This window comes from Tiliqua scincoides, chromosome 2 (assembly GCF_035046505.1).
Source record: "Tiliqua scincoides isolate rTilSci1 chromosome 2, rTilSci1.hap2, whole genome shotgun sequence".
Lineage (NCBI taxonomy): Eukaryota > Metazoa > Chordata > Lepidosauria > Squamata > Scincidae > Tiliqua > Tiliqua scincoides.
The window spans coordinates 95,225,643-95,251,044 of record NC_089822.1 but is presented as its reverse complement, the minus strand read 5'-3'; the positions used below and the strand labels follow the sequence as shown (position 1 = coordinate 95,251,044).

The following is a 25,402-nucleotide window of genomic DNA, read 5'->3' as shown; positions in this document are numbered from 1 at the left end:
TCTCAGCCCTGCTCAGCCGCTGAGAGCCTGAAGGCCAGATAAAAAGCTTCTTCAGGCTGCATCCAGTCCCCGAGTCTTATGTTTAACACCCCGTCCTACTCTTTTCTTTGTATTCTGAAACAGAGTTGTTTCCCTACTACTCGTCCATCCCCAAAAAAGAAAACTGCCCCGCACTGCTGGAGTTTTCAATTCATCCATGACTTGCTAATTGCTCCAGTTTGTGGCAAAGTAGGCAATTGGAACCGTTTACTAGTCAGTAGCATTGCTGATGCATGCTTTGGGGACATATTTCTCATGGAGAAATGGATTCAACAAAGAACCAGATTCATGCTCAGGATCCATCCCAGACCCCTCAGAGACCCAACAGGTGCATCAGGACCCACCTGAAATGCTCATTTCTGGTGAGTCCTGACCCACCTGGTGAGTCTTGGTTGGATTTTGGTGGGTCCCAAACACTTCTGGTAAGTCCTGACCCCACCTGGTGGGTCTCAGGAGGGTCCTGAGCATTTCTGGAGGCTGCAGATGGGTCCTGAACATTTCTGGTGGGTCTTGGGCAGGCCCTGAGCTTTTCTGGTGGGTCCCAACGTGCCTGGTGAGTCACAGGCGGGCCCTCAGTATTTTTGGCAGGTTCCAACCAGCCTGTTGAGCATGGGCAGGGCCTCAGTATTTCTGGCGGGTCCCTACCTGCCTGGTGGGTTACGGGCGGACCCTGACCATTTCAGGCGGGCCCTGATTATTTCCGGTGGGTCCCAACCCACCTGGTGGGTCTTGGTCGGGCTCTGAGCATTTCTGGTGGGCCCTGGCTTTACCGGTGGGTCTTGGGCGGGCTCTGAGTGTTTCTGGCATGTCCCGAATGGCCTGGTGGTTCATGGGCAGGCTCAGAGCATTTCGAGCAGGTCCCCAACCACTTGGTGGGTCACGGGTGAGCCCTGAGTTCTTTGGGCGGGTCCTGGCTTAACTGATGGGTGGCAGGAGGGCTCTGAGCATTTTTCGTGGGTCACAACCCACCTGGTGCATCTTGCGCAGGGCCTGATGGTTACTGGCGGGTACCAATATGCCTGGTGGATATTGGGTGGGCCCTGATTATTTCTGGCAGGTCCCGAGCCAGCAATGAGCAGTTCCGGTGGGTCCTGACCCACCTGGTGGGTCACGGGCAGGTGCTGAGCGTTTCAGGCGGGTTTCAGCTTAACAGATAGGTCTCAAGGAGGCCCTGAGCATTTCTGGTGGGTCCCAACCTGCCTGGTTGGTCTCGGGTGGGCACTGAGAAATACTGGCAGTCTCCACCTGCCTGGCGGGTTCAGGCGGACCCTGAGTGTTTCTGGTGGGTCCTGACCTGCCTAGTGGATTTTGGGTGGGTCGTTATTTTTTCTGGTGGGTTTTGACCCACCTGGAGGGCCTCGTTCTGGCACTTAGCGTTTCTGGCAGGTCCCGGTTTAACTGGTGGGTCTCAGGGGGGCCCTGAGCATTTCAGGCAGGTCCCGACCCACCTGGAGGGTCTCGGTTGACCCAGAGTGTTTCTGGCAGATCCTTGCTTAGCTGGTGGGTCTTGGGTGGGCCCTGAGCGTTTCTCACAGGTCCCAACCTGCCTGGTGAGTCTTGGGCGGGCCCTGAGCATTTCTGGCAGGTCCTGAGCCCCCTGGTGAGTCTTGGGCAGGCCCTGAGCATTTCTGGCGGGTCCTGACCTGCTTGGACCAGAAGTGATGTTGTTAGGTAGAAAATGATATCATTATTCAAGATATGGGAGAGCCAATTGTCATGTGGTCTGCCTTCCAGCAGTGACATCCCAGCACAGCTTAGCTACTGAGAGCCTGAGGGCCAGACAAAAAGCTTCCTCAGGCTGCATCCGGCCTCCGGGCCTTATGTTTGACACCCGGATTAGACAATTCTGTGGAGCTTGTTGAGCATTGCAGCCTTGGAAAGCTGTCACATGAAACCTGCTTCTTTGATAATTTGCAATACTGAATTTCATTTGAAGCAATAATTTTCAGCATCTATCTTTTGAATGGCCGTTTAAGGATTCAGTTTAATCAGATGAAAAGTGCTGCTTTAACATGCGGTTTATTGAAAATGACTTTGAGCAATAGTACAATAAATGGGGTATAACATTTTATTTAAAATAGATTGGAAATTATGTTATTGGCTTCAAGTTACACCTGGTTTTAACCAGCAGTCTCCCCAATTTTATCTCTGTGGGCAGAAATATGAAAACTAGAAGGGCAACTGCTAGACCAGTGAGTCTCAACTGTTGGGCCGTGGCACATGAGTTTGCTTCAAATGGGCCACAGGAGTTTGGGGGAGGGTAATTTCTTAATCTGACCAATTGGGGGTGTGTGAGTCCCCCCACCAGCAGCATAGTATGCCTTGTCAATTGTAAAAAAACTGATGGTGTGCTGACAATTTTCGCTTCTTGTCTGAGAAAGGTTGAATATTGCTGTGCTGAACTGTTAACAAACCCTTTCTCTGATTAATCAGTGGGGCTGTGATAAGGGCAAACTTTTGAAAGGCAGTGAAAGAAAAATATCAAAGATGGAGAACCATCAAAGATAATGCGTGAGAAAGATAATAGTTCTAAACAGTTGTTGGATTCAATAGATTTAGGCCTCAAATAATTGCAGTGTATTTTCCTCAGGCCACTGCTGTAGTAGTTTCTACAAAGTTGCTGAGCTGAAGTATAAGAGGAAATCACTTCTGCTTTGGGATTCAAAGAGGGAGAAGCGTTGCTGTGCCAAGGTTTGGGAATTACTGGCTCATGGCGGTGGTCCCCAAACTTACCAAGGTCATGTCACCATGGAGTCATGCTGTGTTGCCATTGCCCTGCTCTCTTGAATTGCACAATTCAAGGTGGTGGCGCCTGGGAGAGCAGGTCAGAAGAGGGATATCCCGAGGTGCCCCTTGAAGTTGGCCGAGGTGCCCTTGGATGCCGCAGCACACAATTTCGAAACCATTTGCTCATGGGCCCTTGGTTGCCATTGGCAATTTGGCAACCAGTTCCCCCATTTCTCCTGGGCTTTTTGCTCAGGGAGAAAGAAGGACTGGGCTGTGTCAAAGAATGGTTTCCTTTCCTCTAGTTTTGGGAAAGAGCAGAGACTTGCAAGAGACATCTTTGTGCTCAGCTTGGATAAGCAAAGGGACGTTTGCGTGGCTGGAGGGGCTTCTGTTTTCTTGGCATGTATGCGATTGATTTCTTCTGTTGCTGGCAGCCTTCTCTGTACACGAAAAACTTGGTTTTGCACTTTGAAGGGAAATCTTCACTATAAAGCAGGGGTACCCAAACCCCGGCCCTGGGGCCACCTGCGGCCCTTGAGGCCTCTCAATGCGGCCCTCAGGGAGCCCCCAGTCTCCAATGAGCCTCTGGCCCTCCAGAGATTTGTTGGAACCCTTACTGGCTGGGCACAACTGCTCTCAGCGTGAGGCTGACTGTTTGACGTCTCACGTGAGCTGTGGGATGAGGGCTACCTCCACTGCTTGCTGTTTCATGTCTGTGATGCAGTAGCGGCAGCAAAGGAAAGGCCAGCCTTGCTTTGTGCAAGGCCTTTTATAGGCCTTGAGCTATTGCAAGACCTTCATTCATTCATATAAGTTCGTGTTTAATATATTTGTTTATGTAAACTTATGTAAATTTATTCAAATTTTAAATGTGAATTAATTCTTTTTTCCCCCGGCCCCCCAACACAATGTCAGAGAGCTAATGTGGCCCTCCTGCCAAAAACTTTGGACACCCCTGCTATAAAGGGTTGGGGTAGGGCCTGGCACCCTTTATGGAGACTTGCCAGGTAGATTTAACCTAATTGCTAGGCTCAGTCACTTGCGAGGAAGCAGTGCCCTGGAAATGGAGGCAAGAAATGAGAGGTGTCATTGTAGTGCTGCTTGCGTGAAAGGTAGAGGACCTGGCTGCAGTGATGAGAGAGAGAACTGCATCTCTTCCAGTTTTGATACACCAGCTATTGTAAGCTTTAAACCAGTGTTTTGCAAATGCTGAGTTGAAGCCAACCAGGATGATGGCAAAGTCTTGTGTGTCTGCTCAGAAGTATGTTCCACTACGTTCAATGCCGCTTACAGCCAGGTAATCATGTATAGGATTGTATCTTGAGGCTGCAATGCTGTATGTACTTAAATGGGATAAAATCCCGTTGAATGGAATAAATTACAACATCGAAAACAATTTTTGGACGTTATGATTTGTGCTTCTGAGTTCTCTGTATTTCCTCTCTTGTTCAAGTGTGGCTGTGTATGGGGTCTCTGTTCTGTGGGTTTTATTGAGTAGTGCTTAGGTTTTTATGAATGTTGTTGCCCATCTTTGAAATTCATTCAGTTAAGAAAAAGAGGGATAAAAATTCATTCAGTGAGTAAGTCCAACCTCTGCCTATAACCAAAACGTTACAATATGCCAATGGTTGAAAGTGATTTTTCTGCCATCTACAGTAGTGTAAGTGATCTGCTAAAGATTGAATGCTTCTAGCACTTCGGAAAGGTCTTGACAAGACAGCACAGCAACCCAATAGAAGTGCACTTCTGTTTTCTGTCCAGGTGTGTGCCACTTAATGACAGGGATATGTTCTCCAATCCCTATTGTTATGCGGTTAGGTTGTTAAGTGAACACTCAGTCCACTCTAGTGCTTTTGTTGTGTAAACAGACGTTCCCCATCAGTCACTTACTGGCTCTGTAGGCTACTGGAGACTGATTGCCTCTTCTTTGCATTAAGAACCTCTTTGTTGTGTTAGTGGACACTGCTGCAGGCTATGGGAGACCTGATTTCCTCATTAAGAGCCTCTTCGTTGTGCTTTGACCTCTGTTGTATATGCGGTCTGTCATTAAGTGAAAGGTTGTTAAGTGGTCCATGCATGTATATCAATCAGAATCCTTCTAAGCGCTGTTTTGTCTTATTTCTCTGTGTTCACGAAATGGGCTTGCTGGCCCTACTCTGGTTGTGCTCTGGCTGTTCATAGCGGCTGAGTCTGCTCTTTGTGGCTCTTGCATTGTTGGTTTTTTCCATCATGTGTGTGTGTTATTGTGCAGATGTTTTCCATGATGTCTCTTTTGATTGTGTGTGTGTGTGTTTCTGAGAAACATTGCTTTTTGTTCAACTAAGTGTACTTCTCTTTACTAAAAATGGCGCACCAAGGGCAAGGTTGCCTTAAGCCACAGCTCTTTCAAAAGAGTTTAAAATAGTTTTTTTTCTCTCTTTAATTTGGCCACTGTAGCACTACCCAAATAGAAAATGATCAAATCTGGGAGAGCCTTATGTGACCCTTTATGGAACAAATGGGTTTCTTTCAGTCTGTTCATGGATAATAACCGACAAATCAATATTCTGCTCACTGCATTTCTTAAACTACATGAGTGTAGATTCCCCCCCCCCTTTTCTTGCAACATGCGGCAGTGATGAGAAAACAGCTCCCTACTTACCTCCTTTTGAATTTCCTGATTGCTAAGAGAGATCTATTTTTAGCTACCCACGAGCTGCTTCAAGCTCCGCCGCGAGACTGGAGACAATGTGAACTTTAAACATTGCGCCGCTTATTCAGAAAGAAGCTGCGTGCAGCCCTTGAAGGAGGCTGCGCAGTCGTTTCAATGGCACAATTAACGGAGTGTTGACAGTAACTCTGAATTATGCTGAAATTAACCTTGTTTCAGGCAAGGAGTTAGGAGAGAATTGCATGAAATATAACAAAAATACAGTTGTCATTGAAGAAGCAACTGTAAGCAATTTTGCGTGCCGGCTGTTCTAATGATATGTTGGATTCTTCCAAATTATCTTGCCACCACATTTTTCTCTCGGCAGAATCCAGCTGCCTCTGATTCCAGCTGGTCCGAATTGGATGTGCTCATCCTGGCAGGAACCATCGGCCACGTGTCGAGTCTGAGCGCCAGCAGCTTTATAGAAGAAGAGCACCAGACGTGGTACTTCCTCATCAACACCCTTTGCCTTGCCCTCTGCCAGGAGGTCTGCAGGCACTATTTCTTGGCAAGGGATGGCGATCTTCAGCTTCCCTTCTCAGTCAAGCCAAGCCCTGAAGAAGTCAAAGGAACTTCTCACAACAAGTGCAACGCTGAATTATTGCCAGACGATTCAAAAACAGGCAAGGTCACCACCCCTGAAACCGCGAGAGGTGGCTCTGAGATGTGGATGGCCTTAGCGACTCCCTGGGTCATTCTTATTTGCTGCCGGTTACTTCGTTCCTTGAATCAGACTGGAGTGCAGTGGGCTCATAGGCCTGATCTTGGACATTGGCTGACGAGGTGCGTATTCTGAAATTGTTTGGCAGTGGTAGTAGCAATGACCCTAAGTGGATAGCATGCTGAACAGCTGTGGATAGCTGTGAATAGCTGTGCTGAAGGAGGAGTATTCACTACTGCCCTGTATGCCTCCCCAAGCCTGGCAGACCAATGGGGTGATGGTGGGTGGCAGGGGATGATCATCTTTCAGTGTGTGGTTGCCGCCCCCCCCCAACATGCGGGATAGGGGTATGGAAAATTTAAAAAGGCACTGCTGCTTTTTCTGCTGGAAGCTTAATGGATTCTCAGTGGGTTATGATCTCAGTGGGTGGATTCCCAGTGGGAAGATCAGAAGTAGCAGACAAGCCTCCTTGAAATGACAGCTTGCCCACCACTACAGACCTTCCCTTGCAATGTTGAGCTCTGTATATGTGTGGAAAGGTGTCGGGATGTGTTCTTCTTAGGGGCACCGTCAATTCACATTAAGTGGTGGTGAGGCCCAATAGACCTGACTGTTCCTTTGTGTGACTTTATTGTGCATCCAAGAATATTCCCCAAGGTCTTGCACAAAGTGAAGCTCCTCTGTGATGCATATTTCAGCCCCCCCCCCCCCCCGGTACATGAAGCTGTGCAGAAAGTGCTTACTCAAGAAAGAGAGCTTGGAAAACAATAACTTTAATCCATTCTGTGAGACTTGAGGAGACCATGAAGAAAGTGCTCTCTGGAGCACTTTTGCTCTCTGGAGCAAATAAAGTAATACTTAGAAGTATCGCTTGCAAGGGATACACTTGTACCATTCAAACAGATTTTTCTCTGTTTGAAAAAGGGCAGGAGGTCTGGTCTAGAGGGTAGAGCCTCCATTTGCCTGAAGATTAACATCCACAAGGTCGCCAGTTCGAGGCCACCGGCACTGTGCGACCTTGAAGCAGCTGGCAAGCTGCAGCTGAGTTGTTCCATCTGCTTGGAGCGTGGGAGGATGGAGGCCAGAATGTTAAACCAGATCGGAGTGTAACACCTTGAATGTAGTGGTTCTTGAAAGAAAGAACCTTCTTTCAATTTGTAAAAATCCCTGCATGGATTTAATCAGCCTGCCTATGTAAACCGCCTTGAATAAAGTCTTGAATAAAGACCAAGAAAGGCGGTATATAAATACTGTATATTATTATTATTATTATTATTCTCTCTTTAACGTACAGATTTTGAAGTGGTAGCGTAGACCAGGGGTGTCCAAACATTTTGGCAGAAGGGCCACATCATCTCTCTGATACGGTGTTGGGGGCTGGGGAAAAAATGAATTAATGTACATTTCAAATTTGAATAAATTTACATAAATGAATTTAATAGCAATGGAACTTATATGAATGAATGAAGGTCTTGCAGTAGCTCAAAGCCTATAAAAGGCCTTGCACAAAGCAAGGCTAACCTTTCCTTTTCTGCCACTGCTGCATCACAGATGTGAAATAGCAAGTAGTGGAGGGAACCCTCGTCCCACAGCTCAGGTGAGAGGTTGAACGGTCACTCTCATGCTGAGAGCAGTTGTATTGGGCCAGCATGGGCTCCAGCAAGTCTCCGGAGGGCCAGAGGCTCATTGGAGACTGGGGGTTCCCTGAGGGCCGCATTGGAAGCCCCGAGGGCCGTAAGTGGCCCCCGGGCCGGGGTTTGGGCACCCCTGGCGTAGACAATTATGTTTGTGATGCCTTCCTGTGTATGTCGTCTACACATCAGATACAGCGCAACAATGCACTTCATATTAATTTTACAAAAGGAAAACAAATTGAACAGTTGCTAATATATATAATGGGATAAGTGGGTTTTGTTTTTCCAACTTGTGACTGGATTGAAACTCAATAACTAATCTGTCTCCCACCCACAAATAAACCCTGGTTAGAGGTTTTTACCTCTAATTGCAAAAATAAATGAGAACTTCTTGTAGTTGAATCTTGTAAAATGAATGTAACTGAACCGTTTTTGTTTTTGTTTTTTTGTACAGTTCTGAACATAAAGCTGAACTTTCTCTTCTGGCGTTGGTATGTTTAGTTATGATCTTTATTCTTGTTCAGCGGAGATGTTCTCTAGTTTCGAAAATAGCAATGGCACTTGGACTCTTGGGAGTGTACAGTTACCGGGCAGCCGTTGGTAATGTGATATTTCCATGGCAACAGGACAGCAAAGATATTTCAAAGTAAGTTAATTAGCAAATATGTAACGTATTCCTAGAACGCTTCTTAATACCGTGAAGTCCACGGGAAATGCTCTGGTCAAATGGTTTGTGATTTAATTGTGGGCTTTAAAATTTGCTGCATGTTTTTGAGAGTGGCTCAGTGGAACAGCAGTGGCAGTGATTCTAAAACCTTTTCACACTGGGATCCATTTTTTTAAAATGAGCCAAGGCATATTCACCTACTTATGAGTAAATGCACACACATTAGTTTGCATAGGGCACATTATATTTTCCTTGTCAACTTGGGGGGAGTATCTTTGTTCTCGAGTGGTTTTTTTGGGGGGTGGGCCTGTGTGCATTGAATCAGAACCATTCTGGTGGTGTCGAGTTCCTCTCAGCCTGCTCTTTGAAATGGACTGAAGCTCAGTCACCTACTCATGACTAAACATGCATGTGTGGCTCAATTTTACTTTCCTTAGGGCTTAATACATTTCATTGTCAGCTTGTTGGCTTCACGACCCACCAATGATCAGGTCGTGACCCACTCGTGGGTCCTGACCCTCAGTTTGGGAAACAGTGGACTAGAGGCTTCTTGCCACGTGGAGGCTGCTTCTTGGGTAGTTTAGCGAATTACCCCACGCTATTACGATGATCCTTGCTCTGTTCACGTGGTTTAATGTCAATGACATGTGCTCATTTTGCTCATTTGTCCTGATTTACTATAGAGTTTGCTCAGTTTTTTTCTGTTGGATACTTCTTAGGGTAAATAATTTTTCTTCCAAATGGAGGAGAACATTAACTGCCTGCATTTAAGTGACAGTGAAATAAAAAAGCAGTTATAGGGATAAATGATGTTCTCTTTAAATGCATTCTGAGTACACGAAGTTGCCGCCAACGCTTCAAATATGATCAAATATTAATTCCAATTAGTATAGTCTATAATGCAAGGTCTTAAATAACATCTCTCTTTTTTGAATGTAGTGATTTGCTTAAATTGCTCATCTTTTGATTGTGCACTGGTTTTCAAGGCCTCTTTTCAATGGGCAGGATAATGTTTTGCCAGCAACAGGAATTGACAGAACATTATAGTTTAACATTTAAAAAAAAACAACATGGCAAGGTCTGGACGGTCTAATACATCCTGGCAGATGAGAGCCCTGGAAGTGTATCATTGCTTTGAAGCTTCCATGAGTCATCCTTCCAGTGCATCTCAGGTTTCTCCTTGCCCCACTTGGAGCTTCTAGATAACTAGAAACAGCCCCAGTGGGGAGGGTGTCCTAGCTCAGTTGAGCATAGGTTTTGCATAGGCAAAGTCCTAGTTCCAGTCCCAAGCATTTACAGTTCTCAGGTGTCGGGGCTTTGCTGGAAACCCTGGAGAACCTCTGCACAGTGCTGAACTAGATGGTGTTCAGTGGCCTGATTTATTTGTGTGCTTGATACTTGGCAATTACTTGGCATTTATTTTTGGCAGGGATGTGGACTTACACCCCATGCAGGATCATTTCGATCTTTTAGCCTACCACACATATGTACGGATATAACCAGAAACATACAGTGTGGACTGTGCCAGTAATTGTTTTTAAGCAGTGTTCGGTGTGTGCTGGATGTATTACTTGGGTTGCTGAAGAATCCTGGCACTTTTCCATGGTGCAGATTAGCATAAACTCAGGACTGTGGATCAGGAAAAGAGATCTCCTTCCTAACTTTAAAAAAAGTAGACTTGCTATCCAGCGCTTCAGTTAAGGAGATAAAAATGGACTATGTGTTGCATTTCTTGAGTTGTCTCTGTAGAGTCCAGTATTGGTTGTACATCAGGTGGAGCAAATAAGCCTTCTTGAGCAATGAATGCCAAGACAGAGGAGGGAGGGAGAACCTCAGGCCCTGTGCAGTTTCCAGAAGAGCAAGATTGTTCTTTGGGAGTGGCCTTGGGTAAGAGTGTGAACCAAAATGAAGGCTTGCAGTGAAGGAATGGACTTTTTCTTGAGTTCTTCTAGAATAGGTAGAGAGGGTTAGTGTGCTCCAATGGGAGGGGATAGCCCTGCAGGACACATTTCACCAAGTGAGAGATGGTGGCTATAATTCTGATTGACTGACCTCGGTGAATGAACCCTTCTGATGCTGCCCTTTTTAGTAGGGGAGATCTTGCTGTACTCTGCCCTGAGAGCTTATGCTGAAGTGTGGATTTTATATGTTTTCTAAATAAAGGAAAGGTGAAGTGAGCCATTGCAGACTACATTTTCACATTAATTGGTTATATAATCTGGCATCTGTTCACACTCAAGTGAGTAGCTTCAAGTCCTTCAGACACTTTGGTGATTATGGAATTGGGTTGCACGTGTAGTGGTGGGGCCTCCAACCCTGGCTGTCTGAGCTGCTGAACAGAAGCACTCCAATTGTCTAGACAAACGGTTGGGATGTTTGTAATCCAGCTTCCCTGAGCAAAAGAAAGTTGCTGCTCTGATTGAGAATAAGGGGAGATGCAGTCCCCAGGGACAGAAGTCAGTGGCATCAATATGGGGGTGCAGGTTGCATTGGCTGACACCCTCGGGGGGATGATGCAACTCATGGTCAAAAATTGTGAAAATCTTGGTGTTTTCAGATAATGCCATCACACTATATATTATTGCAGAATGCAATGAAACCGACTGCATTGACATAGCTGCATTGATATGTCTATCATCTTTTCTTGCTCAACTTCTCCTGGACTGTCAGTGCAATTCATCAGGTAATAATGGGTTACCTGAACAATTGGTCTTCAGTGCATCCTTGTTGTGTACAGAGTTCAGTTCCTGCTGGTGCTCAAAAAGGGCTATGAATAGCAGAAATCAGGCTCATCAACATAGTCCCCTTATTTTCAGTGCCACCGTTTGCTCTTAAGGTATTGGAAGGAGTTTAGCAGGGGGCTGATTGCCTCTCAAACTCCCACCCTAGAAAGCAAGTTTCAAAAGGGAGCGTAAATGTGACTAAACTCCTAGTTTCATTTCATGGGTAGGAAGAGCTAAACTAAGGAGAGGCATAAGTGCAAACATGCTCCGCCAGTGTGCAAATGGCGTACTGCTTCCTCCTGATTTTCTCTATAGAAGAATTGAGATAGGCTTGTGGTACAATGAATCATGATTCTTTGCATGGCCTACAATGTCTAATCAGTGGTGTAGCTAACGGGGGCTGGGGGGATCCATTGCCCCAGGTACCACACCTTGAGGGGATGTCAAGAGGGTGCATTTTGGAGGCCTGGGGAGGCTGCATGCAAGGGGTGTATGGGTGGTATGGGGGTGTTAAAAATTTATGGGCTCCAAGTACCAGATGCCCTAGCTACGCTTCTGTGTCTAATTAAAATTCTGAAAACAGCAGCTTTCATTTTTTTCTTTTTGTCAATGAGGAAAAACTAAGTTTCTAGTTCAGTGATTTTCAACCTTTCTCATCTCATGGCACACTGGCTGGCACTAAAATTGTCAAGGCACACCATCAGTCTTTTGACGAGGCACACTGTGTTGGCAATGGGGGCTCACATCCCCAATAGTCCTTTTAATAAATGACCCTCTCCCAAATTCCCACAACACACCTGAGGACCATTCATGGCATACCAATGTGCCATGGCACAGTGGTTGAAAATGGCTGTTCTAGTCCTTATGAATATAGATGTGGTGGCAGGCTTCATAAAATCAAACAAGATTAAACAAGCACTGGTACATTCAAAGTCTTAACCCAACAACGTGTTCACTCAAAATCCAGTGGGGGCAGTTTGCCCAATGGCCCTAACTACTATTACTAAATAATTGTAATGAATGAAAGCTGGTGTGGGATATTTGCAAAAAGTCTGAACTAGTGTGTGTAAATCTCACTTCAGCGATCCTCCCAACCTGTGATAAAATAATAAACCTCTCTGTTTGGATTGTGAGTCTTAATTTGGCCTATCTTCTATTCATGCTGGGGCCTAGAGAATGTCCTGGAGGCACATGAGGGTATCAACACATTTGTTTATTTGGTTGGTCTCTGGGAGCCCCATGAAAATCTCTCTGAGGTTCTCAATGGAAAAATGGGAAGTGTAACCAATGACAGTTTAATAAAATCTGTTTCTCTAAATTTTAAAATTTCATCCTTACTCCAGAGTTGGCCTAAGACATTTTGGTGCCAGAGGTGACCCAATAATGTAACACTGGAAGGGGGAGTCCACTGTTTCTGCACATGCTCACTGAAATGAACCAGAGCTGTACATGAGCATGGGTGCCTGTGTCTCAAAGGTCAGCTCTGCTGTCGGTAATGTTATCCCAAGCCAACTGCCTTGTCTTCTTTAATGATACATGGCTGCTATGTACTCAACCCAGCTCTTCAACGATGCATGCTCTGGTTATTAACCAAAGTGGGCCTATTGCCCATTGAACTCATGGCATCCTTTTCTCTTTCCAGGGGCATAATAGAAGCACGTTTTGTTTATGTCTTCGTTCTTGGCATCGTCTTCTCGGGCACCAAAGACTTGCTCAAATCTCAGGTTCTCTCAACAGACTCCAAGATCAAGTTTGCAGGTCTATGGGAAATATACAGTGGGCTGGTTCTACTGGCCGCACTCCTCTTCAGGCCTCATAACTTGCCAGTTTTGGTCTTCTGCCTGCTCATCCAAGCTATGATGACAAAATATGTCTGGAGGCCACTGGAGTTTGATGCTGCTCAAGTCACCATCATGCATTATTGGTTTGGTCAAGCCTTCTTCTTTTTTCAGGTAAGCAAAGGCTCTCATGCTTTTAGAATGTGCAGTTAGTTATTTGTTGTCTTGGCTGAGTTGCCAGTTTTTTATGGTCTCAGTGGAAAGTGCTGATGCTTACGTTCTGGGCCCCAAAGCTCCTGGTCAGCAGCAAGTGTTGTCAGAAGACCACTTTGAGAAAGTGGTAGGGATTTGGGGAGGCCGATCCCATTGTTGCAACAGCCAGTTCCTATGCACTCCTTTTTTGCTTTGATGTTGGAAGCGGCAGGCATTGTATCTTTAAGAGGCTAGATTTAACCCATGGGTCTCCAGCCGGTGATCAGTATCCTAAGTGATGTCGCACCAGGATAGGTGCCAACTCCCATCTGGGGGACTCTTATAACCTTGGTACCTCTGAAGTTGGGTGGTGGAGATCTGCTTCTTGTGGCTCTCTAGCAAAACTCTTTATTGTGGTGTCCTCTCTTTGGAACTCAGTGTCGACACCAGCTTGGTGGGGATCTTTGGGTACAAGCCCTGCTAGGGGCTTATAAAGAAACCCCCTTTCCTTGCCCCAAAGCTGGAAGAATGTTCTCATTTGTGCCGCAGCAATGCAGTGATGGCTTCATCTGCTGCTCTCCCCCCCCCCCCCAACATTAACTGTCTTGTGGTTTACCTGGGTAAGGGAGGAGGTGTATAGCTGCCACAGTGGTCACCTTTTGCCCCAGCCCTGACCACCTAAAAATTCCCAGGTGCTGAAGCTTTCAATGCTACATTGGGAGAAGGGAATCTGGAAATATTAAAATGACTGCCACCGGGAAGGAGGACAGGCCGCTGTGGCCGCTGCTCCCCTCTCCATCGAACTATGGGGGCACTTACCAGGTGAAGGAAGGGAGTAGCTGCTGCAAAGAACAAGTGGAGCATGACCAGGCCTGACATGTTCCACTAGCTCTGTTGGAACTCTGTCCCAAAAGATACCTGTATAGTGAGTTCTTTTCATGCAATTAAGGCTTTCTTCTCTGCAAAGGCATTTGACTTATTCAGGTGGGGGATGTGTGTATGCGTGCTCTCCCCCATGCCTCTTGTTTTGAAAGAATTGCTTATTATTCTGCTCCTGGATTCTTCTGTATTTATATTTTGTCTAATGACTCTAGTCTGAATTTAAGTTGGAGTTTTGTGAGTTGCCTTTTTTGGGGGGGGGGGCAAAATGGATTCTGCCATCCATCTAGGGAAAGTGATTGGATGGCCAGTGCCCCATTGTGGGAGTCTGGTTTTTAGGCAACTTCTGTTTTTAATTAAAGCGTTGGAGGGGAATGAACCCCATATCTATCCAAATTATCTTAAACCACTTAATAGGATCAGCAGGAGCTATGGTAGGAATGGCCAAATCTTATCAACTTAATTTGATTTCTAAATCAGCTTGAGTCCTTTTCACAGGTTAATTGTAGCGCTGCTAAACTACATCCCTTGTCTGTGAGGGAAAGAAGTACACAAGGAACTGTAATGGCGGGTGATTTTGTCTTGTATTATATAAATATGTGCATGTGGAGATTGGTAATCCTTTCTTTTGAGCAAGCGAAAATCCGAAAATACAGAAAATCCCTTTTTGGAGTGCAGAACATACAATTCCTGTAGCGTATACGATGGAGAGAAACTCTCTAGTGAATTTACTTGCATATAATTTTACTGCTTAAGTCTTTTTTTTATTTTTTTGCTGCCTTTAAAAAATTTATAGCTTACCTGTTGAGGCCTTCAGAACAGCTTTCAGTATAATAAATGTTCATGCCAATTTGGAGTACTTACTGCAGGATTAGCAATTCTGGCAAAGGAAGAGAGTCTGAAGGTTTTTAATGACTGTTGCTTAGACATTAAAACCAGTCCTGGTTCCCATGAGCACACTGGGAGACAAAGCTCTGTATTTTGGTTTTGCTCTGTGGTTAATAGGTATGCATACCCCACTCCCAGAGAAATAACTGAACTGGTGTTTCTCAAACTGTGGGTTTGAGATTTTAAAATCTTGAGATTTAAAAAATAATAATTTTTAATGAGACTTCTGCTTTATGTCACAGAGATAGAACAAAACTGGCAGAAAGCAGAGCCCCTTACATTGAGTAGTAACGATATTCAATGTGTCTATATAGACACAGTGTTTCTCAAACGGTGGGTTGGGACCCACTAGGTGGGCTGCGAGCCAATTTCAGGTGGGTCGCCATTCATTTCAGTATTTTGAGTCTATTAGACTGGATGTTCCCTTGGTATGTGACTGCATTTGGGGAAATGTTACACATTTGTACTTTTAACAGGTTACTATATATATGCTTTTAAAAATGATAGTCAATTGGACTTACCCCTGTGTAAGTATGAGTAGGATTGGAGCCTAGGATTGTGAAAAATTTTCCTGCTTGATGAGGCCACTTCCTGCCATAACGTGGGTCCTGACAGATTCTCGTTCTAGAAAGTGGGTCTTGGTGCTAAGAGTTTGATAACCACTGAACTAAACTATCGTGTTTGCATTAAAAGAAGCCGGAGGGGGGTAGGTAGGCATAGCAGGCAGTCTTTCTCAGGAGGTGCATGTGGTCAACATTGTAAAAGCCTTTGGAAGTTTTAATAGGATGCTATATTTGGAGTTCTGTGAAATTAAACCTCCTGTTTAATTTATTCTTGTATAGAAACTGTTAGGAATTGAACAATGCTGAAAAAAAAAATGTGTGCACCGTGTGTGTTTTTTCTTCCGTTTTAGCATTTTGCAAGTTTGGTTTCATACTTTGAGTTTAAATGAATCATTGATTATTTGTATTAGGAAGAGTTCCTCTTCTCTCCCCCCCCCCCCCAAATCCTCCGAGCCCAGCTAGCTTGTGAGCCTGAGATTTTTGTCTGGAAAGTAATGATAACTTAAAGTAACGATAACTTTAAAGGGAATTAAAAACTGTGTCTAGGGTGGCTGAAGATGCAAGGAAGGGAAAGGGGGGGGGAGAGACAACTTGCCTCTGCTGCTTCTCCCTTCACCTGCAGTTGAGAAGTTTGCACTGGGCTTGGCTCCCTGCCCTCCCCTCTCCCTCCAGCCACTGGCTGGCTGGCTGGCAGGCAGGTGAGTGCATACTGTTGGGTGCGCAAAACTTGCTTCTCTTTTTGGGGGAGGGAAACAGTGGTGGAAGGTTTATGCCAGGCTTGGCTTCCTCCCTGCTCCTTCCAGGTGGGTGCTTACTAACATGCATGCCAGTTTTAAACAAAAAAATCTCGTGGGTGGCAGCAGTGGGGTCCATGTGCAGTTTGTGCTTGGGGTGGCATTATGTGTGACTGGCTCAAGCAGCATTAGAGTTCTGACCAGGCCTGAAGTAAGCTGTAACTGCAAGGTTTGACCGCCACCCCCAACTGGCTGTGTATAGACTGTGTGTGTGTTGTGGGCATACAGGGATAGCTGTGAACTGGCTTTCAAAGTAACCTTATAGAGCAGTGGTTCTCAAACATTTAACAACGGGACCCACTTTTTAGAATGAGAATCTGTCAGGATCCACTGGAAGTGACATCATCAAGCAGGAAAATTTTTAACAGTTCTAGGCTGCCTACGCTTACCCAGGAGTAAGTCCCATTTACTACCATTGTTAAAGAATATAGTAGCTTGTTAAAAGTACAGGTCTGTAGTGTTTGCTCAGATGCAGCCACATACCATGGTAGCATCAAGTCTAATATATTAAAAATAAAACATTGAAATGAATGGGGACCCACCTGAAATTGGTTCGCGACCCACCAAGTGGGTCCCAACCCACCGTTTGAGAAACAGTGTGTCTATATAGACACATTGAGTATCGTTACTACTCAATGTAAGGGGCTCTGCTTTCTGCCAGTTTTGTTCTATCTCTGTGATATAAAGCAGAAGCCTCATTAAAAATGATTGCTCTGTTCATTTTGTTTCTAATGTGTGTTCAAAAATTTATAATGAATAACTGGGAGCATTTTCCTCCCAGTTAGACTTGCTGCTATTGCAGAGATAGATAGCATCTTCGCACTGCTTGCCTTTTCATGGTCTGGCTTCTCTGAGGGCAAGATTTGTATACTCAAAGTTTATAGGATGATGGCGTTGTGTAGCTGACATCCTCCTGGAAATGAAATGGCTATGGCACAGCTTAAATATTTAAAATGTAATATCTGCACAGTATATCTTTTCTCAGAGTATTCCACGTTCTCAGTGTGCAGAAATCAGATGAAGAGCAAAAGGCAGGTTTACTTCATGTTGGGGAGCGTTTGAAAAGAAAAAGAAGTCTTTTATATGAGAAACATTTGTATTTGTGTTTGTATTTGTTGGTGCAAAATATATGCAAAAATATGCAAAATTTTGCAGAAATATGCAAAATAACTTATTTTGCATACTTTTATAAAAACTAAAGATGGCTAATACAGTCAGTTCTCTTGATCCACAAATTCACTTACCTGTGGGGGCAGATTTGCCACCTAATAATAATAATAATAATACAGGTATTTATATACCGCCTTTCTTGGTTGTCAGATTTCTCCTCAGACTTTAATCCAAGGCGGTTTACATAGGCAGGGATTTTTACAATTAAAGAAAGGTTCTGTCTTTCAAGAACCACACAACATTTCAGATGGAACTTTTGTGGTCTGTTATCACTTTCTGGCCTCCTCCCACACAGGCTGACAAGCAGCTCCTTCCAAAGAGCAGGTGGAATAACTCGGCTCAGCTTGTCAGCTGCTTCAAGGTCTTGCCATTCATGGTGCTGGTGGCCTTGAGCTGGCGACTTTCGGATGTTCAGGCAAATGGAGGCTCAACCCTCTAGACCAGACCTCCTGCCCAAGACCTACCTCTTGTTACCTGTGACTGTTTTTGTTTATTTATTTATTTTAGAGCTTTATATCCCGCCTTTCTATCCAGTGAGGACACTCAAGGCAGCTCACAATTAAAAACATATTAAAAACATAAAATATACATATATAAAGACATTAAAAACAATAAAACACAATAAAAACCTGGAACCCAAGTTAAAATCCATTCAAAAAGTGCCATGCCCCCTAGTGTCAGCATAAAAGGCCTCCCTAAATAAAAAGGTCCTAAGCCCCTGCCGAAAGGACTCTAAAGAGGGAGCTGTTCTCAATTCCAGGGGGAGGGAGTTCCACAAATGGGGAGCCACCACCAAGAAGGCCCTCTTTCTTGCCACCATCCCCCTCACCTCCGCTAGTGAGAAAGGCCCCCTCTGATGACCTGAGAGGACTGGTTGGATTGTATGGAAGGAGGCGATCCCTCAAATACCCTGGACCCAAGCCGTATAGGGCTTTTAAAGTCAAAACTAGCACTTTGAATTCAGCACGGAAACGAACTGGCAGCCAGTGTAGCCACTGAAGCAGTGGCCCGACTGAGTTGAACCGACGAGCCCCAGCAACCACACAGGCCGGCGCGTTCTGCACTAGTTGCAGTTTCCGGACCGTCTTCAGCGGCAGCCCCACATAGAGTGCGTTGCAGTAATCTAATCTGGGTGTCACTAGGGCGTGGGTCTCTGTGGCCAGGTCTGAGCAACCCATGTATGGTCACAGCTGGCGAATCAGCCGAAGCTGAGCAAAGGCTTCCCTGGCCACTGCTGCTACCTGGGAGTCCAGGAGCAGCTGCGGATCTAGGATCACCCCAAGCTACGGATCTGCTCCTTCAGAGGGAGTGCAACCCCATTCAGAGCAGGACGATAGTCCAATATCCGAGTCTTAGACTTCTGAACTAGGAGAACCTCTGTCTTATCAGGATATAATTTTAGCTTGTTCGCCCATATCCAGTTCCCAACAGCCTCCAGAAAGTGGTCCAGAACGTTGACTGCCTCCTTGGAATCAGGTAGAAAGGAGAGAAAGAGCTGGGTGTCATCAGCATATTGATGGCACCCTACCCCGAACCTCTGGATTATCTGCAAATACTGTGGCTTGGACAAGTCCAGGGAAGGAGCCAAGAGACAGGTGGAGGAGGAGGAAGGGGATGAAGGGTGAAGCAACCCCCTGTCTGCTGCTGAATTCTGAGGCCTCATTGTTGGGCCAGCAACCTTTAACAAGCTGAGAGTTAGCCAGGACATCTGATGTTGGAGATGTTGATGAGCCCTCACTATCTCTCAGCCCATAGACTTCAAAGTAAGATTCAGGTTCATAATGTTTGTAGAGTGTGTGGTGAAGAAGGTCCCCCGGAATCTAACCCCATTTCCCCCATAGGCTCAATGATTCAGTATCTGCTAGTTCAGTATTCACTAGGTCTTCCAGGAACCTTCCAGGAACCAGCAGATAACAAGAACTGACTCTATTGTCCTCGTCATCCCTGTGTTGGCAACTACTTTTCCAGAGGGAATATATTAATGTGGGATTAACGTGAGCAAGGATTGAAGCGTCAGAGCAGCCATTTTCAACCACTGTGCCGTGGCGCACTGGGGTGCTGCGGATGGTCTGCAGGTGTGCCATGGGGAGGATCATTTTGTTCGTAGGGCCACTGGAGGATGTGAGCCCCTGCTGTCAGAGTAGTGTGCCTTGTCAGTTGTCAAAAAACTGATGATGTGCCTTGATTATTTTAGTGCTTTGTCCGTTTGCCATGAGATAAAAAAGGTTGAAGACTCCTTGGTCAGAGACATGGGCTCCTCTTAATGACTGCCATGTGAAGCAAGATCATATAACGCCAGTGTGAACTGTAATGGAAACGCTGGCAGAACGTTCCTCTTTTTGCCTCTGCTGCTTGCTTCCTCATGTGACCCTGGGCAAGGGCATATGGGATTGAGCGACTAAAGAGCAAAAGGGGGAATGTATTGAGGACTAAATTAGATGCAGAGTGGGAAGACCTGTGATCAGATCCAAATGGTTTTCTTTCCTGCCTCTCCCCCCCCCAACCAAAAGAGCTACTCTTTCCCATGTAATTCTGCAATTAGTGTGGCATGTGGCTACCCAGATGGTTACTGGAGCTAGGTGGTTTGTGCCTTTTGAACCATTGCTTCAGCGACTGCACTGGTTGTCCATTCATTTCTGCACCTAATTCAAGGTGCTGGTATTGACCTTTAAAATTTTCACAGTTTGGGCCCAGCTTATCTGAGGAACTGCCTTCACCTATGCATTCTGGCCTGATCTCTTAGATCAGGGGTCTCTAAACATTTTTGGCCAAAGAGCCCCATCAAATATCTGGCACAGTGTTGAGGGCCAGGAAAAAAAAATTAAATGTAAAATTTAAATAAATACTTTAGAAATGGAACTTGAATGAATGAATGGGCTGAAATGTCTAGGATTTCTCCAAGCACCAACGTAGCCCAAGAAATAAAGCACACACTTAAATGGACCCCCATTCCCCCACCCCGCAAGCACAACTCTGGTTGTGTTTGGTCAACTGGGCCAGAGGCTCTCAGGGGATCAGAGGCTGGCTGCGGGCTGAATAGAGGCTCTGTGTGGGCCGCATCTGGCCCCCGGGCCGGGGTTTGGAGACCCCTGTCTTAGATCATCTGAGGGGCCTTTCCTTCAAGTGCGACCTTTATCCCAAGTTTGAGGGATAGTGGCACGGGGGCGAGCCTTCTCTGTAGTGGTGCCACAACTATGGAATTCCCTACCGGGGGAACTAAGAACTACCCCCTCCCTCATGGCTTTTTGGCAAGGGCTCAAAACTCTGTTTAGTCTTGTATGTGATGTGTCATCTCTCTGTGCCCTATACCTCTTTATGCCCTCATTTTGTTTTTATTTATTGTTTTATTGTACGTATGGTGGTGTTTTTGTTTGTTTTTTGTTTAAAGTCTGAAATCCTAAGCCACCTTGGGCATCTGGTCCGACAGAGGAAAGGCGGGGTATAAATCCTTAAAAAAAATAATAAAAAATGTAGGGTAAAATACAGAAGTACAGTATTTGTCTCTTCACTTGCACGTGAGGTGAATTGTATCTTGGGAGGGTGAGGGAAGGAATTGAGATTAGTAAAATGGTTCACAGTGGTTCCCAAGTGTCCCTGGAGCATGATGCTCTTCCTCCTGCTGGTGCTAGTCCAAAACCAGGAAGTAAGTGTCGATGACGCACAACTTCTGGGTTCCACAACCAGGAAGCGGCCCTAAAATGAAAGATAAGTATACAGTGGGCAGAAGGGCCCAAAAAGCCCCCCCCCCAAATGCAGCACACAATGTGCAGCAGAGCCTCTGCTCTGCAGCCTGTTGTCAGTCTCACTTCCGACTGGCTTGGCAGGCACATGTCCTGCAACATCCCTGGCAGTTTGTCACAGGTCCCCTGAATGCCCCAATGCACAGTTTGGAAACCATTGGTTCAGGGGAAAGGGCTGAATCTCCCTTCCCTTCAGCACTGTGAATTGGAATTCACACCCCCCCCCCCCCAGTTTAAAAAAAAAACTTGCAGGAGATCCAGTAATTGATTTCTCAATTACTTTGATGGCTCGGGGCCTCTGTTAGTGCTCACACTGGGGACCAAAGAGCCTTTTGCTTGTGTCTCAGCTTAATAAACTGTTGGAGTCATGTAATTAGAGAGGGGTTCTTGGTAGTGCAGATGAATGAAATCTGCATAGCATCCGTTGCCACTCTTAGTCCCAGATTATCTTAAGTTCTTGACCTTGTGGGGTAGTTGTCGTTCTTTGCTGAATTGTTCCCTTTTCTTCTAGGGCAACTCAAACGGCATTGCCTCTGTGGATGTTTCAGCAGGTTTTGTGGGGCTGGACAACTATGTCGAAATCCCAGCTGTCTTCCTAACTGGATTTGCAACATACGCTGGACCTTTGTTGTGGGCCATTCATTTGCTGTGCTATTTGAGCTCTGAAGTTAACAGGTAACCATACTTGTTCCGGTTGGGAGTAGAAGGGGGCTGAGCTGACATGAAGTGGCAAGGATATTTATAATTGGCAAACCCTAAAGTCTGCTGAGGCCTCTCAGGCCTTGTTTGACAAACCTGATCCAGTATTTAATCAAGACATTCATCTTCCCTCTCAGGGAGCACTGCCTAGCAGTTAGTGATGACCCCTTTCTCTCTGCTCTTGTTTCACTCTCCTTACTGAGATTTGGGGGTGGGGAGTGCCATTGCTGCCATCTCCCAAAGCTAGGGGCCCAGACAAGAAGAGGGTACCTTGGGAAAACCTCTCTCCCAGATTAAGGAGGAGTCCTTAAATCTGAGGCATCTTGGTGAATGCTAAACAGTAGCCAAACTTGAGATATATAGATGTAATATATAAAAGCTGGCAAATCAAAACAAGGTGGGGAGGAAAAAGGCAAAGGATAAATCAGACACTGATTGATAAACCAAAGGGGTGAATAGGTGGCGAAGGTTGGCTTGGAAGTTGAAAGATCTCCTTGGGGCAGGAGGTCTGGTCTAGAGCAGGGGTGTCCAAAGTTTTTGGCAGGAGGGCCACATCATCTCTCTGACACTGTGTCGGGGGCCGGGAAAAAAATAATTAATTTACATTTAAAATTTGAATAAATTTACATATGTTTACATAAATTAATATATTAAAGATGAACTTATATGAATTAATGAAGGTCTTGCAATAGCTCAAGGCCTATAAAAGGCCTTGCACAAAGCAAGGTTGGCCTTTCCTTTGCTGCTACTGCATCACAGACATGAAACCATAAGCAGTGGAGGGAGCCCTCATCCCACAGCTCACGTGAGTGGTCAAACAGTCGCCCTCATGCTGAGAGCAGTTGCGTCGGGCCAGTGTGGGCTCCAACAAATCTCTGGAGGGCCAGAGACTCATTGGAGACTAAGGGCTCCCTGAGGGCCACATTGAGAGGCCTCAAGGGCCGCAAGTGGCCCCAGGGCCGGGGTTTGGGCACCCCTGGTCTAGAGGGTAGAGCCTCCGTCTGCCTGAAGATAACATCCACAAGGTCGCCAGTTCGAGGCCACCAGCACCGTGTGACCTTGAAGCAGCTGACAAGCTGAAGCCGAGCTATTCCATCTGCTCTGGGCATGGGAGGATGGAGGCCAGAATGTGAAGCCAGATCGGAATGAAACACCTGAATGTAGTGGTTCTTGAAAGAAAGAACCTTCTTTCAAATTGTAAAAATCCCTATTTAATAAGGGATTTAAATAAAAGCCTGCCTATGTAAACCGCCTTGAATAAAGTCTTGAATAAAGACCAAGAAAGGCGGTATATAAATACCTATTATTATTATTATTATTATTAAGATGAACTGAAAGCACACACAAACTCCAACATAGCTAATTGGGCATGAGCCATACCCTAATTAATCATTCTCTACCATACCCTAATTACCATACCCTAATTGTTCCGGGGTTCTGGTTCCTACACGTGCAGCATGGTGAGTGGGTGAATCTTTTGTACAGCAACAACGGCTTCAAATGATGGACTTGGGCAAAACGTGGATGTGCCTCCATTTTGGGTTGCTTGTGGGCGTTTATCCTGCTGTAGCTGGGGGACTAGTCATTTGGTTTTTTAAATTTCCTGCTCTTGGACATCGGGTGGGCTTCGTGCTCCAGTGAGTTTGCTCAAAGTCAGGCTGGTTTACTGGTCAAAGCGAAGATGAATATGTTCAAGCAGAAGGCAGCATCTTGGGATAATAGCTACTGTATTGGGGTGTCTTAGCAGCCTTTTTTTGAATACTGAAGCATCTCATAAGCCTCTACAGGGTTGGGGTAGGAAGGGTCTAAAATACTGAAAAATCAGGGATTTTCACTACACCTTCCAGACATGATTCTTGATTAAGAAATTCTAGTTTCAGAACTGAGGGCACACAGTGTTTTTACCATACATTTGTGGGTTTAATAGTCTAAAATCTAGTCCTACTAATTAGTACTACTAATACTAGAGATAAGCCTGTCACTGAGGTGGTAGACCTGTCTGGGCTGTATATTTTATTTAAAACATGTATCCCCCACCTTTCTTGCCTTTAGGCATCTCTAGGTGACTTGCAATCAATAAAAATGTCAGAGAAATGACCCAGTGGAGGAGCATTCAGTGATACAGTGATGTGATACAGCCCAGACACCACCTCGATGAGAATTAGGCCTTAGTCAGGGTGCAAAGCACTTAATGGGTGGTCTTGTTTGCCTGACAAAGGTTGTTTTTAGAGATCACATCTTCTTCCTATTGAGTGAGTTACAGCTTAGAAAGAAACAATTTCTGAAGTATGAAAAAGCCTGCAATGTTTTCCGTAGCAGATTGGGTTGACCTCAGAAATAAGTGGGGTTATTTATAATTGAAAGCAGTTGCTTTTGCACTTAAGGTAATATAGAAAGTGCCACATGAGAACAGTTTGCTGTGGACTCTTAGTTTCTAAGCTGAATACAGTTGATGCACACAATGGTGAAGTCCTGGCTCACATTTCCTACAATGTACTCCCACCGTTTTATTCAAGGAGTTCAGTGTGCTTTTGCGAGGCTTATTGATATTGATTGCATGTTCTCATTGTTGGGTCTTTCCTGGTAGTTGCTAGAATTTCTGAGAAGTACTCAAAACAAAAATAAATCTGAAATGTCTCTCTAGTCCAAATCCTAGCTCCAGTTTTCATGAGTGTTGATATCTGAACTTTTATAAATGAAGCATATGCTCTGTGGTCCTATGTGGCAGCCTGACACAATTGAATATGACACCCCTTCATTTAGTGTCTTTTTGAATGCTAAAAGTCTTTTTGTTCATCATTTTTAGCTTGTGATATTTTGTGCTGGAGGAATTAACTTTGGGTTTACAACATGAAAAGGGCAACTTCCTCTACTCTAGGACATAGTAAGTCCTATGCACTTATTTGTAGGGTTCATGAAAGCATATTGAATTTTGAAAAGAGACATGCATTCTTAGGATCTCCTGACAGTTTAAGACTGTGCTTTCCAAACTGTGAGCCACGGCTCCCTGGGGAGCCACGGGAACCAGCCAGGGGAGCAGCAGATTCCTTCAAAATAGCCCACCACTCTATACAATGTATAGCCCTAATGGGAAGCCTCAGCCAGTGGTCCAGTAGGTCAAAGGGAGTCACCAGTCAAAAATGTTCAGGAACCATTGGTTTAAGGCAGGGGTGTCAAACATAAGACCCGGGGGCCAGATGTGGCCCGTGGAAGCTTTTTATCTGGCCCTCAGGCTCTCGGCTGCTAAACAATGCTGAGGAGTTACTGCTGAAAGGGTAGCCCACTTGAAAATTGGGCTCTCCAATATCTTGAAATATGATCGAGATTTGTGTTTTCTCTCTTCTGTCATTTGCAGCTAATGAGTTCCTAAGAGAGAAAAAGTGCTTATTTTTGGTTTTGACCTGTTTAATGACATCACTTTCTGTCTAATGACTTCACTTCCGGCTCTCAGCAGGCATCATGAATGCTATTCAGCCCTCGATATGAAACGAGTTTGACACCCCTGGTTTAAGGAATAGCTGATCTGCATTAAGTGGTCCTATGTATACACTGTTTC

General features: G+C 45.3%; 1 protein-coding gene across 1 annotated transcript in view; it reads left to right on the top strand.

Moving 5' to 3' along the window:
- Positions 1-25,402, top strand: part of PIGG (phosphatidylinositol glycan anchor biosynthesis class G (EMM blood group)) — a 57,821-nt gene that overhangs the window by 19,788 nt on the left and 12,631 nt on the right. The window contains exons 9-12 of the mRNA XM_066614535.1: positions 5,784-6,241; positions 8,208-8,399; positions 12,786-13,095; positions 21,659-21,822. Of these exons, the coding sequence (XP_066470632.1) occupies positions 5,784-6,241; positions 8,208-8,399; positions 12,786-13,095; positions 21,659-21,822 (1,124 nt within the window). The remainder of the gene's footprint in view (positions 1-5,783; positions 6,242-8,207; positions 8,400-12,785; positions 13,096-21,658; positions 21,823-25,402) is intronic.